General features: G+C 34.2%; 3 protein-coding genes across 4 annotated transcripts; all 3 read left to right on the top strand.

Moving 5' to 3' along the window:
• The first annotated feature begins 883 nt into the window (after positions 1-883).
• On the top strand, positions 884-5,066 carry LOC105202692 (modular serine protease). 2 transcript variants are annotated; one of them, XM_011171314.3, is made up of 8 exons: positions 888-1,305; positions 1,586-1,802; positions 1,897-2,016; positions 2,384-2,712; positions 2,853-3,113; positions 3,428-3,859; positions 4,178-4,479; positions 4,710-5,066. In XM_011171314.3, the coding sequence occupies exons 1-8, from the start codon at positions 1,086-1,088 to the stop codon at positions 4,812-4,814; spliced, it is 1,986 nt and encodes a 661-aa protein (XP_011169616.3). In that variant the 5' UTR covers positions 888-1,085; the 3' UTR covers positions 4,815-5,066. The 2 variants fall into 2 exon arrangements, with proteins under 2 accessions (XP_039312066.1, XP_011169616.3); XM_039456132.1 differs by lacking the exon at positions 4,710-5,066 and having other exon boundaries at positions 884-1,305; positions 3,428-3,905; positions 4,178-4,295.
• Positions 5,067-5,209: 143 nt separating this feature from the next.
• Positions 5,210-6,125, top strand: LOC120359266. Its single transcript, XM_039456134.1, has one exon. It carries the CDS (start codon positions 5,724-5,726, stop codon positions 6,039-6,041), a length of 318 nt encoding a protein of 105 aa, XP_039312068.1. The 5' UTR covers positions 5,210-5,723; the 3' UTR covers positions 6,042-6,125.
• A 1,297-nt stretch (positions 6,126-7,422) lies between these two features.
• On the top strand, positions 7,423-19,548 carry LOC105202741. Its single transcript, XM_039455441.1, is given in 19 exon segments — positions 7,423-8,157; positions 8,276-8,473; positions 8,476-8,744; positions 9,022-9,407; positions 9,717-10,101; positions 10,557-10,833; positions 11,000-11,319; positions 11,701-12,302; positions 12,754-13,062; positions 13,809-14,048; positions 14,841-15,015; positions 15,518-15,807; positions 15,809-16,169; positions 17,019-17,177; positions 17,285-17,498; positions 17,692-17,910; positions 18,215-18,411; positions 18,577-18,802; positions 18,979-19,548. Coding segments are annotated over 19 exon segments (5,334 nt in total). The 5' UTR covers positions 7,423-7,844; the 3' UTR covers positions 19,173-19,548.
• The last annotated feature ends 42 nt before the right edge of the window (positions 19,549-19,590 follow it).

Here is a 19,590-nt window from a genome sequence, read left to right as displayed (position 1 = left end):
TATAAAGCCGACGACTACATTCGTCCATAATTTTGGGTTGTGAAAAAAATAATGTTTTAATTTTTTCAATTTTTAGAAAAAGTGATTATACTTTTTAGAGATGAACGCATTGACGACACTGATTACAACAATCCTCGGTATGTTTGCATATAATAAAGTGGACCCTAGTGATTACGTTATATTAAGGATAGTTAATCTCGACGTAACAGAGGATGCATTGTTATTGTGAAACGTGCGTGCAGGTGACGTAATCGCGATGGGGTTATTAATATTCGCGAGTTTGCAGGATTTAGTAGGATGTACGTTACCGCTGAAGAGAATAGCCAAGTGTATTCATCATTTATTTGCGTGGACGGCACCGTAATGCCATTAGCGAACGTTTGCGATGGTATCCCTCACTGTCCAGACTCGTCGGATGAAGTCGGAACACTGTGCCGTCACGTTGTGTAAGAAGATATTTCCCGTTAACTTTCCCCATTAGTCATTAAGTAAGGATGTTTCGTAAAGAACCGGATGTTCTTCCGACTAAAATGGTTAAAGCACAGATAAGGCTTTTTTATCCGCCTTTTATTACACTTTAATTATATTTACATTCTCTCATACTTCTCGAGAAACGTCTTAAACATTTTGTTTTTTTATTTCAATATTGTACACTGAGAACAAAAATTGTAAAAAAAAAAATAGAAATAGTCCGATACGTTCAAATAAACATCGAATTGATGACAAAAATTATTTAATTGTACAAAAATGGTATAGTTTATTCATGTCAATGTCATTAACATTTTTAAATCAAAAATTAATTAAACCAGCTCAATATTCGGTTGAACGTATCGGACTAAATATTTTATATTTTTCGACAAAGTTTTTTTTTTTTCAGTGTAGCATTCTGGCCTCTTCAATATTTATGAATAAAAAAAAAATGCATTTGCAGATCTACGTCCATTCTCACCCGAGCATGGATACATATATAATTTTTTCTCAATTAATGTAATTGATTTTTTTCTTCAATAATGTAATTAATAAAATATTTCAGCAATTATCGACATATCTACGAATGAAATTGTACAATTGTTAGGGAATATTTTATGTTACGAATTCCTTTCCGCAGATGTCCCACGTATATGTACAGATGCAATTACGGTGCCTGCGTGAGTCGCGCGGCGCGATGCAACGGTCTGGCGGATTGTGTGGATGCCAGCGACGAGATCGCATGCGACCGAGATGCTAACGATGTTTGTTCCGATAGAGATTTTCAGTGTTCTACTGTTCATCGAGAGTGCATACCTCTCGCTGAGGTTTGCAACGGTATGTAATTCTCAAATTAATTCTGTCATAGGACGACAAACGAATCCATTAATTTTCGAACATTTTAAAAACATAGACGAAAACAGAAGTCTTTTAAAAAAACTGCTATAGATGGAAAAGAATTGAAAAGATGCTATTTTCTGAATAGGTGCTATTTTATGGATTAAGTTTCTTCGTATAAGATTATGCGATATAAAATTAAAATTAAATTAAATGCATTTTGTTCGTTTTATACCTAATTGGAAAATTTGATTTTTGTATTCCCTCCGCCTTCTATTAGGCTATAAAGATTGTTCGGACGGCAGTGATGAAAATGCAACGATCTGCCGCGAATATGCATGCCCCGAGCACACGTTTCGCTGTTCGTACGGAGGTTGCATTCATCAGGAAGTGATTTGCGACGGTGTGAAGGATTGTCTCGACGGCACCGACGAAGACTCGAGCACGTGCGCGATTGTCGATTGCGAGAATCAGGAGTGTTCGCATTACGAATGCCGGTTGGTTAATCAACCAAATCGATTATCTTCTTTGTTAATTTAATAACTGTTGTGTGTGAGAGAAATTCAGATAATTTATTCATTATTCTTGTAGAGATCAAGAATTCGCATGCGAGAATAAACGGCAATGTTTACCGATAGCTAAAGTGTGCGATGGTACTCGGCACTGTGCAGATGCATCTGACGAAACTGCAGAACTGTGCGAAGCACGTGAGTACGTACATACACATACGTCAAATCAAACTTACCATCAAAATCAAGTTACATCATTCTAATTTTATTTTACGATTATACATTTTAAAATCAATTCTAAGGAATTCTATCTCATGGTTTATAAAAAATTAAATTTTTATAATTATATAATATTATAGGTGTTATTGAAAATAATTTTATTTAAAACGAATACTAATTATTATTTAAAAGAAATATAACATTGTTATACTATTATTTATTTTATTCAAATTGTAAGAATAATTTTTTCGCCAACTATTTATCTTTAGTATTCATTTCCACAATATAAAAATTACTCGTCGTGAGAACGCATGATGTAGATTATTAATTAATGTTCTTTATCTTTACAGATGTCGTGAAAATTGGTTTCGCTGCGCTTACGGCGGGTGCATTCGACCGGAGCTGAAGTGCAATTCTCGGCTTAATTGTCACGATTGGAGCGACGAGGACGAATCGCTATGCGGGATAACGCTACCCGAAGGCGCCTGCCGATTGCCCGCCGCAAAAGCGGGAATTCATTATAGCGTGAGCGGATGCTCCAGATGTCGGCCGGGCGAAGTTGTTCCTGAGCTCACGCGTCTCGACTACGTCTGCGACGTCGACGGCTCCTTGCAAGGTGCCAGCGAAATTTATTGTCAGAATAACCGCTGGTTTCCCGCTATTCCGAGCTGTACATTCAGTAAGTAAAATTTCTTACTAAGATCTGCGGTAGGATGAAATGAGGCTTTTTTACATCTATCAAATAAATTCTTTATTTGCTAATTTATTATTATAATTTACTAAATGATTTAGCGATCGTGTTTGTTACATGTATTTCAGGAAATGAGACGGAAGGGATAACTTGCCCTGCACCGTCCGAGGCGCACGATGCGATTAGAAGATGCGAGGCGATGTGGGGCCCTCACAGGGGGTGGTTACCTTGTAACCGGTCTCTCCCGGTCGGCACGCGAGTTTTCCTCGAATGTCCAGCATTATACGAGCGTCGTAAAGGATCTTCCAGTGTCATGTGTCTACACGACGGCACGTGGAGCCAATCGCTTCTGAGTTGTACACCCATCTGCGGGATGAGGGACTCCACAGGTTTGACAATCGATAGATTGCTCATTCTGAAAAGTTTAATTAAACGTGTCATTGTTTGTGAAGCAACTTTTAAATAACAAATATGATTATAATTTATACTTTCAGAATTAATATGCGAATAGTTTTAAATATATCTTTTACTTTTTTATTGAGCATTAAGAACTGTTTTCAACCGGTAATGCCGTATACATTATTTCAATTTTGTATTTTTTTTTTTTACTGTATTATTATGCATTAATTTTTTTATCAATATAAAATGATACTTGAATCGTCAGACTATTTAACTTATATAAAAAATGTATTAACACTCTTAGCGGCGGCATTGATTGTAAAAGGGTGGCGCGTCGAGAGTGCAGAGACACTGCCTTGGCAAGCCACCCTCTTTTCGCACGAGGATGGCGAATGGAGATTCTTCTGTGGCGGCACATTAGTATCTGAACGGGCTGTGTTAACTGCCGGCCACTGCGTCTGGAAGACCGAGGCGAACACGATGCGCGTCGCTTTCGGAATTCTCTCGAGTAACTTGAGTCAGGCGGGGGAAAACGCTCAGGTGATCGACGTGGAAAGTATTGAGTTGCAGAACGCTTATCAAGATCATGAGAGTAATTACGGCTCGGACATCGCGTTACTAATTCTGAAGAGAGCTGTGACTATTAACTCGGTTGTCGCGCCCGTTTGCCTTCCTTGGCATTCCGCTGCAACGTTATTCGAATATCAGCGAAACGGTGGACTTGGATTAGTTGCCGGTGAAAATCTAGAGCTTGCGTTAAAAATATGAGATAAAGTTAGAGAGTAAGGATATCGAGAAAATTGAATGTTTTTAGGAACATCAAATTTCTTACTTGACATGTTAAATTCTTTGTATTCTCTTACCTTATTTTTATACAAGTTATTCATATAATGCATTTTTTGCAAAAGAAAAATTATATTAATATGTTCTACTAAATTGTTTACAAATTAAATGTTAAACAAATTGAAAGATCACTAATTACAGATTTGAAGTTGCTAATTATATTGTGATTTGACAATAAACAGATTTCCTAGAAGTCGAGAAACTTTTTCAGGTATGGGACTGACGGAGAACGACACGTTTAGTTTGGTCTTAAGGATAACTACGTTGAAAATCATTTCCGACGACGAGTGTCGTCAGACCCAAAACCGAGATTTTCGAAAATATGTAACTTACACCTCCTTTTGCGCCGGATGGGCGAATGGTACCGGAGTATGCAATGGAGACAGTGGCGGAGGTTTGGTGCTTCAGCGGCCGAACTCCAGTGTCTGGGAGATCCATGGAATCGTCTCCGTGAGCCCACGAAAATTAGGTACCAGCATATGTGACTCGAACTTCTATGCTGTTTTCACAAAGGTATATTAACATAAATATACTTATGAGTGATAAATATATGCATTAAAAAACTTCATCTATAACATACATAACTCTATCAAGTTTGTCAATGCTTCTTGTTATATTTTCTATAATATTCCTTCGCGCAAAATAATTGTCATTCATTATATTAATAGATTATGTTATGAATTGATATTAATGAATTACTTAATTTATATTAGTAAATTTTATTATTTTGTTTGATGTTACAGGTTTCGATGTACATCAATTGGATTAATGAAGTGATCGAGAGCATACCCGCAATCGGTTCACCTGATTTTGATCGGCAACCAAACAAAGATAACATTATTGTTTAAATAACTAGAAACCGGATTAATTTTACTTGTAATATATATTTTAATGAAATTAAAGCATAAATGTGTATGTGTTTTGATTAGGTGCAATCGGGGCAGGATTTTTATTTTACATGACAATTTGCATGGGATATAATATTATGTGTATAAATGATCGATTCAACCATATCGATAAGTTAAATGCTATTTTTATTAAAATCTCCAGTTTTATTCCCTTTCCTGAAAAACAAAAGAATATTTTTCTTTGAGCAGAAATGAACACTGACAACATGTCAAAACAGAAATAAAGTTTATAATTTTGAAAATATTAATTGTATTTGTACATCTTTCAATAATTCGCTTCATCACTGAATCCCTTTTCGATAATAGCCATTACAATTCTGTACGTCTGTCAGTATAACGAACCTTTCATCGACGATCGTAAGTATTATGGGTTTTATATCAAAATTGGAATGTGAATGAGCATAATAAAAAATACGGATTTAGAAATACGAACAATAGATAAACTTTTTAGAAGAGTTAAAATCCTCATAAAAATATATAATTGATGTATTAGCATAATATTTTGACATTCAACGCCGTTTTAAAGAGGCAAAGATATTTTAATTTCTATGTCAATAATTAGATGACAAAGTCAGTCGTTTTGGTACCTGATAAACAAGAAATACAGACAGCATTTATTACGGATGAATTGGCGGCAGGCGTAAGATACGATGACGTGTACATCTCACCGGGCTATATAAAATTCAACGAAACTTTCGAAGGAGTTACGCATCGACAGCGTATTACTATGAAGAACGTTGGGTATAAACCTGCGCTTATCAGAATCTGCCAGTTAAATTCTATAGTAAATATGTCTGAGACATAAATAAGTCATTCAGTGAGAAATTTGTAGAAACAAGGAAACTTTCAATGATCAACATCTCTCAACAGGCTTTTCAAGTAAAAGCTTTGAAAAACGGCATACGAGTAAGTCCTGGATTAAGTATAACAACATACGTGACTTATTCGTTCAAGAGAACATCCATATTGCATGCAATAATCCCAATTGAGATAAATGGAAAGATATTCGATTATCGCGTGATATCTACTCTGGCCATCGAATACATCAGCATCGAACCGAAGTCAGTAGATTTTGGTACCATCGACATTGGCTATTCGTCCGGTTCAAAAATAATAACGATCCGTAATGAAGGAAACAAGAGCACCAGGTATTCGCACTATTCGTGAAATCTTTCGCACATTAGAAATAAAATTGCATTTAAAAGGCAATTTATATCTTTTTCATTTTTATTAAGAAAACATTTTCAAGGAATTTACGTTATTTTTGTGACTTTCATTTCTTTCTTACGTGAGGACATAATAACTGAGGACTAAGAGATTACGGAAATAATTTATAAGTATAAATTAGCTTTAATGTATTAAATTTTTTGGTGTGATTTATATTTTATTAGAATGAGAAGTAAAATTTAAATATAAGATGAGACAATTTGGTAAAGACCTAAAATTTTCCAGATTTTTAATTGATATTGGACAAAATGATTTAGACTTGGCGATAAAGCCTCTTCGTGGAAGAATTAAACCACAAAAAGAAGCAAAGCTTCAAGTCGAATTAATGGGCGCAAATGAAGGCACCTTTTACACTGAATTTTGGTAAGACATTCTTGCTCATTCTTGCCTTCGTAATTTTCGTCATCGTAAAGAAGATTCGTAACAACTTTCTTAGGATTTTGTCCACTCCGAATATACGTGTTCCCGTCAAAGTACACGTCATCGTACCAAAATTGGTAATTTACTATCCGAATACAATTGGAGATTTCACCCTCATCAATTTTCCACCTACGGTAGAAAATACCAATAGGTACGACACCTTCGTCCTGCGTAATCTTTCGTCTCGAGTCTCCAATTACGTTGTTCTCGGTGAAATTGATAACGAAGTAAAGTGCATTCGGGTACGAAACGATTATTTCTTACAAACAAGTTAGAGAAGTTTTAGCTAGTAGTGAATTAAAAGCGGATCAAAAGCGATGCTTAGAAGCTTTAATTAGAAAATAATTTAATTTTGGGACTTTTAAAACTTTGAAACTATTAAAATCCATATTTAGAATTTATAAAACTGTCAAAGTAAAGATGATAACATATTTTGTGAATTTTTTAAGAGTTAGAAAACTATTTCAATGTTATTAAAATTCTTGCTTAATATTATTAAATTAGGAATTATTATTTTATATTAATAGATTATTTTACACTAATAAAAAAAATATCGGATAATCGAAGCTAATTTTCGATTCTAATTTTAAAATTGGAATCTCTGAAATGCGCATGAATTTTATGATTAATTTATCTCTGCCTCTAATTTATTCAATTGATCTGACTCGTACATAATAAGTAGGTTCTACTAAAATTATTTTTACAGGACATTGACCGCAAGCAATATCCGATTTTTAATGTCTTCGAAATTCGACCGTTCGAAGGGCGAATAAATCCATTCCAAGGTATCATCTTTGAAGTAAAGTAAGTCCAATTATCGCAATTGAATAAAGTTTATTATGAAAGGAATAAATATGTTATACGTTAAAAGATAATGCCCAATAAATAATTCTAGATTTTCACCAATAAATGCGTTGTCACAATGTAGAACAGAACAAGAGCAAACGCAGTGGAGAAAATGTAAAGACAAATATTCAAGTCAGAAGAATAGAGATTTTATGCAATTTATTAGAATAGTCAGGGTACATTGTACAGAATTGGATGATGCAAGCAGTGTGTTTCTTTTAGTTTATTTTGCGTTGAAACCAACTGAATAAATCTTTATTTAAATAATGTTTCTATAGGAACTGAGTCTGTAAAGGATACTGCGATGGATAATGGCTCAACACAAAAAATTTATATACGTGAGTGATTTTTTTCTAACGCGATTTAATATATTAAAGAGATTTCTTCATTTCTCTTGAATATCTTAAATTATTTTTGGATCATCTCATAATACACATAATTAATTACTTTGTTATAAACATTTTAACAGAAGACTCAATGGACATTTCATCCATGTTATTGTCCTATGCACCAAGCATTGGCTCAGAAATCTGCGATGTGATAAAGCTCTGCCTTTACGGTGAAGTAGAAACTATCCGATTGCATTTCGAACCTGACACCCTTTACTTCGGAGACCTAATTGTCGGCCAGATATCACAGCGCGTACTCCGCCTAACAAATCCTTCCGCCGTTGCGCCGATATATCTGGAATGCACACCGAACGCTGCTGCACGCTGTTACCCGAATTGGATGAGACTCGAGCCAAAAACGTCGATCGAAGTTCTTGTCAAAGTTTGCGGCAATGAAAGCAGTAATTATCACACAATTTTGCTTCCGTGTTCCATTTTGTTAGCATTCTAACTTGCTGTATACCTGCGTCTTCTCTCGAGTTCATCCGAACAACGCGGCTTGCAATCTATTTTTTGCAGTTAAACCTATCTTCAAGTTGCTCTTCAATGTCGCAGCAGATTCTTACGTTTCGACCGCGTCAAGACGAAGCCTCGAAAGAATGAAAGTTGGGAGTTACTTTGTTAAATGCACGGTGAATATTATTTTCAAGTCCAAGAAGGGACTTTTGAGTAAGTCTGCGTTAAATAATTCAGTTGGTAAACATTTGAGTTCCTTAACGTTTTGACTAATTTTTTTAATAAAGGCAAAAAGAGTGTACCGACGAAGGTAATAGATGACGACGAGGAAATTCTAAAACGTCTTCTGCGCTCGCCTAAATGGAAACTATTATATAAAAATTATTCAGAAATAATAAATAAATTTACGGGAAGTGCGAGGTGTTCGTTGAAGAAATCGATTTCCTCAACCAAGGCAGCTGTATTGATACCTTTATCGCCTTTACAAATATATAAAGTCTACATTTATCCAACCACTTTCGCCTTTGGAATGGTAAGTATCCGAAATATAAGATAATAAAATTAAACAAATTACTGAGAAATTTATTATTAAAAAAATAATTTATTATTCTAAAGAACTACAAGTTATTAATGTTATTCTTTTTCGGTTCTATCTTTTTTTTTCTTTTTATTTGTTTCCTTATTACATTTATAAAAATTTTCCAACATTTTATGGATTTGTGAATTGTAAGAAATTGTACGAACAAGAGCGACGATTTTAATAGAAGCTTGTTAAATTATTTCAATCATGGACATCGAGTGATTGGTAGGTAGCACCGAATAGCTCCAACTATCGTTATTTGGTTGTAAAAAATACGAACGACGTGCCAGTGATGATACGATTGATAAGTTTGTCAACCAAGTGCATCCACTTTCCGGAAGGCAATTTAATGATCTTGCAACCGAACTCGACGATGACGAAATTAATCGAGTATTTCGCGGACGAAGTTGGCAAGTTTAACGGATATATCAATTATGTGATTAATGACAGTCACTTTTTCGAGCTCAATATCACTGCTTGTGTTGTTCGCAAGCGACTGTATATCGACAAAAGAGAGATTGAATTGGGGAAGGAATGGTCGAGAGAAGAAGTTTATCAACCAATAGCCTCTATTATCCAAATTACAAATAAATTAGACGCGAAAGTACGTTTCAGGTAAAATGCATTTCTCTCTCTGGGTAAATAAGGATAGTTGATCTAATAAAAAAATTTTTTTTAAATGATTTAAAGCACAAAATAAATAAACGAGAGACTTCCCCTTTAGATCATTAATTACGTCATGCTCAATTTTACATGTGGCTTCTTCTTAAACTATTATCGTGATAATAATAGTTTTTTTTATCTGAAGGATGATCAACTGTAAAGAATAATTGAGAGAACCTTTTTAAGCGTCCACTTGCAATCTTGATAAGACTCGAATAATTCAAATGTAGTTAAAATGCAGCACAAATATGTTTGTCGCAGATGGGAAGTACCGGTGACGTCCGGATTTTATATAGAACCGAGATCGGGTACCGTACGAAGTAACGCTACTCTGCACGTTTACGTGCGCTACGAGCCCGCTAATGTCAGAGATAATTACGTTCCAGCGATGATGAAGTGCGAGAGCGGAAGTCGCGTGTCCTTGCGACTTAACGCGCCGCGATTCGTACCGAGAGTCGAATTCGCGAATGACAACGCGAATCTCGGGGAGATACCCCTCAATTTGCCAACGAGGGCGATCGCCATTCTCCAAAACTTTGAGTTCAACGAGGTGACATACGAGGTAGATAGCGCGTCACTGATACGCGGCTGCAACGTTAATCCGCTACGAGGGAAGATATCTCCGCGCGGTATCGCAATTTTTCAAGTACGTTCTCACATAGCAATACTTGACAGAAAGACAACACCAGATTTTGCTGAAACATGCGAAAATCTATCTAGATATGTCTAAAAATAATTTTGTACTGAGAGAAAAAATTACTAAATTTTAATAAATATTTGTTTACAATAAAATATTTACTTAATTCAAATAAATTTAGTGTATAAGTATTTAGTATATTATTTAGTGTATAAGAATCATTAATTTAGTTAAACTATCATTTTTTTATTGAGTAAATATTTATGCATTGTAAATAAATATTTCATTGCAACAATTCATATTTATTAAAATTTAGAAATTTTTTCTAAGCGTGCTGACGAGTGCTGCAAATAAATTTTCATCTTCTAGCAATTAGTTTGAATTATATTTCACATAATTATTTTGATAGTGTAATAAAATTATTTTTAGAACATTTTAGCAAAACGATCTTCATCATTATTTAGGTATACCTCAAATTCGACGTTTGCTGTCGCTTTTCTACTGTAATTGTCGTTACGATTCAAGGGAGTCTACAGTTACCGTTTAGGATAAACGGCAACGTATCATTTCCGCAATTGAAGCTTTTGCCGCAACAAATAGATATGAAACGCATCAACATCGATGCCTCTCAAATTCACCAGATAACAGCCACGAACGTTGGGACAACGTTACTGAAGCTGCAAGTTTTGTTGGAGGAGTATCCCGAATTTCGCGTCTCTCTATCGGAAAACGATAACATAAGTTCAGAAATAAGTAAGGACTGTCAGCAATGTAAAAATAATAAAATCAAAAATATCTCCGATAAAAGAGAGAAGTAATATTTTTTTTTAAGAAAGATAAATTTAATAATTAATAACATAACTTGAAAATTATAAATTTTATCTGCAATATTTAATAAATAAAAAAGGTACGGAAGGGATAACCATCGCCCCAGGTGCAAGCCAAAATCTCTATCTGCATTTTCAACCAGTTGATCTGGCCAGCTATGCTTTTTATTTGCCGATCATGGTAAATCAGTTGCTCGGTCCGGTATCGATGCTGAATCCCAAGAGCGTTCGACCGGCGGAATTTTTGAAATCGCGCGAAGCTCATTATGTTCATTTATCAGGTTTTACCATGACGCCGTTGCCTGATAAACTGCCGACTGTATCTATCGATTATACCTCGGCTGGTCGCGTTGTTTTCTTCAACAAACTTTTGTTTCAATTCAACGCAGCGACTAATGAAGTAAGATTTTGCACGTATCGATGAAATAAAAAGAAAGAAAATTAGAAATAAAAGCAGTATACATAAAAATTCATGCAGAAACGTGCGATATACATCCGCACGGAAGATTTCTGTGCAGAAAGATAAAATATTTTTGTCTTCGTCAATGCAAACTTTTTAAGGATTTTCATCTAAATGTTAATTCCAGTTTAGTACAATTTTATTGAGTAAAATTTAGATAGTTTGAAGATTTCATATTAAATTAGTGTTAGAGAGAGAGAGAGAGAGAGAGAGAGAGAGAGAGAGAGAGAGAGAGAGAGAGAGAGTTCAATTATTCCAACACCTATAAAGTAGGAAAACATTTTTATCTTACAAATAAATGTTCATCCAACATAGTACTAGTGTAAAAAAAAATGTAGAGTTAAGACTGAAAAGCTTCTACGTTCGACTGATGTATCTCAAGCTTATTTCTTCATTCTTCATCATCAGCTGTCCGAAGAATTGCTCATAGAGAGCCGGGTAACGCCGAGGGAGATAATAATATCGATAAACATTGAGGAGTTCAACAAAACTGATTGCCCGTTCGACATAACGTGGTCTCATGGTGCGGAGATTAGCAGAACACCGGATTCGATTGAGTGCACCTTACGTCCTGGCGGTAGCGTCTCCTTCGTTCTCGAGTTCAAGCCGAGGAAACGCGGCAGCTTTACTACGGAGGCGCCGATATACGTTCGCGGCGAGCTCGGCGACGGCGTCTTCAATAAATTACGTCTCGACGGTGAGTTTCCCGCCAGTTCGATCGACGTCGAGCCGACGGAGATATATTTTACGCCTGTTCCTCTCGGCACGGCGATAGAGGAAAAGTTTAAGATCCGCGCGAAGCACTTCGATAACACGGCGTTTATACGGTCGAACTTTTTGACGACGCCGCGATCCAACGGCGATTACAAGAACGAGTTGTTACGCGTTGAATTTCCAAACGGCAACGTCCTACCTCACCAATCGTGAGTATTCTTTCTTTTGTAAGTTTGTAAGTCTTTAAGAAAAAAAAATATAATCCATTGTAATTTAATAATAAATAATTCTATATCCCTTACCTTTACATTGTTTTGCATCAATTGACACTGAGGAAGATCAAATTAAACAGATCGAAACGTTTGTCAATTTGAAGATTGTTTAGTATTATAGTTGTAATTTGTATTATCACTTATGCGAGTAAGATTGACGTTATTATGCACAATTGTTAGCAGAGAGAACCAGCTAGATTCTTGTTAATTGATAAACTCAATAAGAGCCTGAATAATAATGAATAATAAATAATTGCATTTTTTATTTTTAATTTAATAATAACGTTCGTAATGTAGCTGAGAATTTTTTCGTTTGTGCCAATTGATAAAAACAACGTTCTTTATATAAGAATATTTAAAATTGTTTTTTTTTTTTTGTTGTTGCAAGGTACACGGAACTTGAAGGAAGAATAACGTTCAAAAGCGATCGACCAGTATCGTTTTGCGTAACTATTGAGCTTTCGGACGCTAATGCGCTTGCCGCGTGTTTTTTAACGGTGTATGCAACAGCGGATAATAGTTTGCTAACGACGTACATGTACCCTATAAAGTTCTTTAATAAGATGCATGCCAGATATGTCTCATGTCCGTCAGTATCATCGGACAATGCAACGGACGAGGACGATCGCGACATCGAAGAAATTCCTCATAAAAGCAAATACGTGTGCTTCTATCTTCTCACTTGTCGATTTTCCATGTAACAAATACTTCGGAGAAACGATGATCGATAAATTTCGCTAAATTCAGTTCCTGACATCGTTAGATAATAAAGACGACACAATAATGTTAACTTTTTCAATATAAAATTATATAACGCCGCGATTGGCATAGATCTCATTTTAAACGATCTATATGTAATAAAATTTTATTATAACTTTACGTGCTCCATAAAGCTCACTTTAAATGATCTATAATTCGCGTCAGATATGAAGATATAATTCTGCTTAGAATTTTATGTATCGCCTGTATTTTAAAATGTATGTGTATCTTGATTCTTTAAACATTTTTCGTGTTACATGGCACATAAAAATGGAGTTAAGGTACGGTACATCTACATAAAAATATAGAACATTATGAATAAAATTTTATCCTGAATTCTAACGCGAATAATAAAAATATATGTAATAAAATTTTTGTAATGTAAGGCACTAAAGATTGAATTTATCAGAATTATATCAGTACTAATTTCTTTGGAATCGACGAAGATAATTATAACTTTATAATTCGTACTATCTCATCATCTTGTAATATCGTTTATTGCAAGATAGACAAAAATATCCTGTAATACTAATGTATTCTTATATCGTTCCTAAGTATCTGTTTCGATAAGAGAACAAAAATTGAACAAATCATTTGCTGTATATTTTATTTATACGATCTATTTGTTTAAATCCAGAATGATTTACTCGAATCAGGGCTTAGCATTACGTCGCATTATGATAGTCGAAGAAGAAGTTTGACCGATAAGACGACAGATTCGAAATTGCACTGGGACAAAGAAATAAATGATAATGGAGTAAATAGCAAGAATATGCAAGTGGACGGCAAACGGACGCTGAATGATAAAAAACGATTATCGATTAACGAAAAACTTTTGACGTTTTCTAACTCTTTCGGAGCAAGGGACCGCAAACACTTGGAAAGATTACCGCATCTTGATTATCTCATCAACAATAGAAATAAGTAAGTTTTGAAACAGAATGTAGTATTTAGTCTGAGAACTTAAGACCAAATTATAGCTAGCATTGAAGATAAATTTATATATCTTCTATATAGTTAAAAGAGCTTAAAATTACTTTAAATTGTTCGTCCTCAAGCTTTCACGTTTAATATAAAGCAAATCTCTTTACTTTAATGACCGAGAATTAAGATAATTTATTGGCAGTTAATTTTAATACGAATGTTTATTATGAAAATGTATAATACGCACAATAATAATAAAGTTAAATGAATATTTTACCGTTTAATTTGCAATTTTAAACAATACAATTAGCAGATGTTTTATATTTTTACGATTGTTGAATTTTGATGCATAACTAATTTAATAATTAATTAATTAAAATTCTGCACAGGTAAACTTAATTTATAGAATATTATAAAATGTAATATGATTTGTGTTAAAATTATCTTGAACGCATTCATTTTTACCAGTGATTGCAAAAAATATATGGAAAGAATAACAACGATTACGGAAGAATGGATGTATTCCATCCCATTGGAATTTCGTTTTTATCCAAATATTCCTTACGGCATTACGGCAGCTTTTTCATACTTTATTACAAAAAGATCACACGTGGAAAAATCTAAACAGGAAAGCTGCGCGCCTATGCTGTCATTCATCGATGTTCTCGAATCACTCGTAGGACCAACTATCCGCACTTATTTGGGAGAATTGTAATATTGTACAATAATTTTCACGCATTTTTATGTGCTTCGAGTACATTATTGTGTATTTTTTTTTTTTTTTAATTTAAGGTCGAAGCATCTGTTACCAGAAAATGATATTGAAAGAATCGATTATGTTCTCCAATTGTATAAGAAGATACTCGACTTTCTTCTGTCTGAAGGAGCATATTTAGTTCACGTTTCGCCGCAATTTCTTCTCAATTACGACGATTATCTGATTAGCATTGATATTGTACAGAACAGTGTTAGTCATAAACTATACGAATTTCTGTTTAGAATAACATTCCTGAAGAAAATTTTTCTCAAAATTTTTTAGTATAATTCTGTAAAATTTTATAACTTTTTAAAGAAATTTCTTAGAAAATTCATATAAATTAGAATATTTTTCAGACATGTTAAGAAAGTCTGCATCTTTTTTAGAATTCTTCGTATACGTATATGAATTCTGAAATGTCCCAAGATTTCTAAGTCCTTTATTTCTATAATTTCTGATGAAATTTTGAAAAATCTGAAAAAGTGATAAGGATTTTTTAAAAATAGAATGAGAAATCTTAGAAATCTTCTCGAATGTTTCAGAATTAACATGTATGAAAAATTTTAAGAAAAGGGAGACGTAGACTTTTTCAATATTTTTGAAAAGTGTTTCAATTGGTATAAAAATTCTGAAAAAAATTTTCACGAAGGATTAAAATTTAATCCAGGTCAACATAGATAAAGCTCAAATTGTAATTCCATAATGATCTACCTGTCGATTACAGGCACGAAGAAAGAAAATTTTCGATACGAATTGTACGTCACGCGAACGGCTGTCACGACAATTATTTGAATCGCGAAATAAGCAATGTTGGTTGGATGTGATTTTGCAGACGTATAAGTGTCTCGTGCTCCGTGGAATACATGAGCATAAATTCTGGATGCCGCGTTCCTCGAGGAGATCCACAATGTATCGGGAATCGATAGTGTCTACGTCGAGGTTCGTTATCGCTTTACGTAATTTTACAATCGCATCTCTAATTGAGTATACCCCCATTTTCCTCTCCTAGCTTGCCAAAACAATACGAATTCCACGAGAGAGCCATTCAGAATATACGAATTAGTATCATAAATTCATCAAATTGCAAATTTGCTTCCGATAATCGTTGTCTGGAAGAAAAGTTTCTGCTGGCTTGGCTGCGATATCACTACGAACAACAGCACGAGCGAGATTGGATGACCGATCGCCGTGTAATCTTGAACCCGCGAGAGAAGAAGGATGTGGCGAAGCACCACGAGGTCCAGAATTTTCATTGTGACTTGTCAGACAGCCTCGTTTTAATCGCGGTTACTGCGGCCTACTGCCCCTTTCTCATTGACGAGTGCTTTAATAATTTATACATTTGCCCGAGAAACAAACAAGAGGTAATTCAGCATTAAGCATTTGATTCTAAAGATAGTGAAAATTCTATTAAATTATACATTGAAGAATGAAACGATAACGGAAGAATTGATTATCAAGATTGCGCATTAAATTTCGAGATCCAATTAAGAGAATGTGAATCGATAAGATTGTTTTCACAAACGTTAAAAAAAACAACGTTAACAAATATTATAATTTTTGATGTATATCATATTACTTCACTCGTATAAATTAGTAAAAAAAAAGATATTATAAGTTCGCGCAATGAATAATAAAATGGACAATGTATAAACTTGATTTTTGTATATATTGAAAAAAAAATATATAAATTGAGGAAATAGTTAGTGAATCCGATATAGTACAATAGCGAACGAGAGAGAAAAAGAGAAAGAGAGAGAATTTTATTCGTTATATCCTCTGATTTAATGAAGCGAAAAGAACGTTGCATTATTATTAATATTCAATATGTATTTCAAAATTTTTATCAACTTTTTAAGAAAGAAAAAGAGAAAGATTAAATAAGTGTTGACATTTTTATCGACAAAAGATATGATTATTCGAGACAAAAGCAGTAAAAAGTTATTATTGAACAAACATTATTAATTTTATAAAGATTGCTTTATAATCATAACATTTAATTTTTATAAACATTGTTTTTTCCATAAATTTGTGCAAATTATCACAACTGTTGTAAAGATTGAAGAGGAAGATGAAGATCAGAGTACGCGGTATTTAATTGATAGTCGCTACAATTTAATAATCTTGAGTCTTTATCGTTATCTCTAAGCTTTAATCATGATGCAATCCTGTTTATATTGTAAACTACATAATTAATGCAATGCCGTGTGCAGATACTGCATAACGCTGTTTGTCTAACCACCGCTTGGAGGAAAATACGGCTTGGGTTCATAATTACGCCGACGCAATTAGTTAATCCGAATCCAGTGCAAATGTTAATGCTGGTCGTTCATCTTTTCCAAGCTTTGCCGACGTATGTACCTTGTGCCAAGGTTTGTGTTAATTATACTAATACTTTCTGAACTTTAATTTTGGTATACATAGCCTTATTACGCGTGTAAATTGAACAACATTACTGCTATTTGCTTCATTATTGCAGATCAAATTTAGCTGCCCGCTGTCGCAAACCGTAACGAAGCAAATAAGCGTTTTGAATCCAACAGACAACGCTGTAAATTATTTATTGTTGCTTGTGAATGATGTAAATCGTTCTTTTACCATCCTGAAGCCCGTGTCGATCTTACGTTTAAGCGCAAACGGCAATGGCCAAGTACACATCCAATTTCACGCCAATAAAATACGGAAAAATAGAGGTAAAGCATAATTTCCTATTAGACAGTTTTTGCTCCTCATGATTTCTACTCGAAACATATGGGACATTCCATTTAACTTGACTTGAAGCATCTCCGTTACTTTCGATTAAAGTTTTTGCAAATTGTTACAATGAGAAGATTTTTTTCAACTTTCACGCGTGCTATCGCGTCAATTTAATTAATTCACCGACAGCATATTTGCTGGTTTGCGGACGAGCTGTTGGACCGCGTTTCGGAAGAAATCAGACTATCGTTTTGGAAGGTCACATCGATGATCTAGGAATTGCGAGCGAATATACTATACGCAGTAAGCTGTACGAGATTGTTGAAATGAATTTGAAAATCAGTGTACCCTATCGAAATGAGGCAGAATACGATATATGGATGACGGAGGAACGACCGAGCCACCCCTGTAAGAAAAGACAGGATCTTTGAAACCTGCCATCGAAGATTTTTCCAAGTTCTTTTTTTTTAATATAAATAATTGATAGCAATCACATCTGTCGACTGTTGGTTTTTTTTTTGTCTAAACTCTCTGCAATGTTTAACGTGCAAAACTATTACGTTAATTTTACTTTGAAAAACGTTACATATTAACAATTTGATGACATTTGTATTTGACGTTTGATACCTTTCCAGCTAATTTATTATTTTTAAGTTTATGGTGAATGTTATTTACTTAATACGCGACATAATCGTGGCCTGTACATTTGTAGCGACTCTGAAGATGACACCATGGCGTGAATTGCGAGCCAGGAAAATACCGAGAAGACTTTTCCTAAATCAGGAATCAATAGTCGTTGCCGAGGGTGCATCGGAGGCGTATTTATCGATCAGTGTGGCGTGCATCGCACCTAAGCAACGAACGTTTTGGTTGATCTTTCAAGCGAAAACGGGTGATTTCATTATTCAAGTGAGTACTTGTAAGTACGAACGTAATTGTTTTATGGCATACAAGGTTGTCTATGCAAAGAAAGTAATGCAAAATATAGTAACGATTTATTTAGAAGGTCTAGAAAATTGGAAACACACATCGTTGATTCTGCAAAATAATAACGTTCCTCCTTAATCGTAATAGATCAATTCGGATTGGCAAACGTCAGTTAATGATCGCATCATTGTCAAGTGGACGGCTCAAGGAGAATGCATTTGTTCAAATTATCGAAATGGTGTAAGAGACACTTGCCCGTTTAATATCAGCGTGCCTATACCGTCTTGCAACGTTCAGCTTCGGAAATGTGTAATCGAGATGTTTAAAAAGACTTTGGATTCGCAGGAACGTCTGTTCTGGTCTAAATACTCGAGTACGTCACCCTGAATCGCATGACATAAAAAAATATCAAAACGCTTACTCGAATTCCTTATAGTCTATTTGTCGAACTCTATTTTGTTACATAAAATAATTATTATTTATATTACCGTGTTTTCTTACTTGTGATCAATTATTAATTCCTCTTTCTCTTTCAATTGTTACTTTCAGAAACTCATATAGAGTTACGATTAATAAAATGGTTGATGGGAGATGACACTGATTCCGCGGCACTGGAATTTGTCCATATTTTTAATACTACAGTCACATATAAAGTTTCGATTTCGAATAAATTGAGTCCTCTTATTCTACCAAAATGTTTCACTATACAAGGCAAGGTGATACTGTTCCTTATAAATTTTTAATAAAAATAAATTTTTGATAAATGTATGTATGTACATCTAGACGTAAGACTGTACAACAAACAAGTTCCAATGATCATACATATTCTACCAACGTCTCCGTTGTACGAAGCGACTATCACTCTCACATCTTTGGATGATGAAGAACTTCGAATATACGTCATCAGCTGCTTGCGATCGTAAAATTATCATTACTGATGTGATTGCACATGAAGTAAGTGTAAAACAAATTAGATACTTACAAATTTTAATTACTTTCTATTTTGTTATAGGAAATTTAAAAGTACATCGATAAAAAAGGAATAAAAATTGAGGAATAGTAGTAGTAATTATAATTACAATTTTTGGTTTTTAATATGCAGCCCTTTATTTAACAATAATGATTCGAAGTGGATAAATGAATATTTATAAAAATTCCTGC

The sequence above is a fragment of the Solenopsis invicta genome, chromosome 12 (assembly GCF_016802725.1).
Source record: "Solenopsis invicta isolate M01_SB chromosome 12, UNIL_Sinv_3.0, whole genome shotgun sequence".
In the NCBI taxonomy this organism is placed as follows: Eukaryota; Metazoa; Arthropoda; class Insecta; order Hymenoptera; family Formicidae; genus Solenopsis; species Solenopsis invicta.
This window is presented reverse-complemented; position numbering and strand designations above follow the sequence as displayed.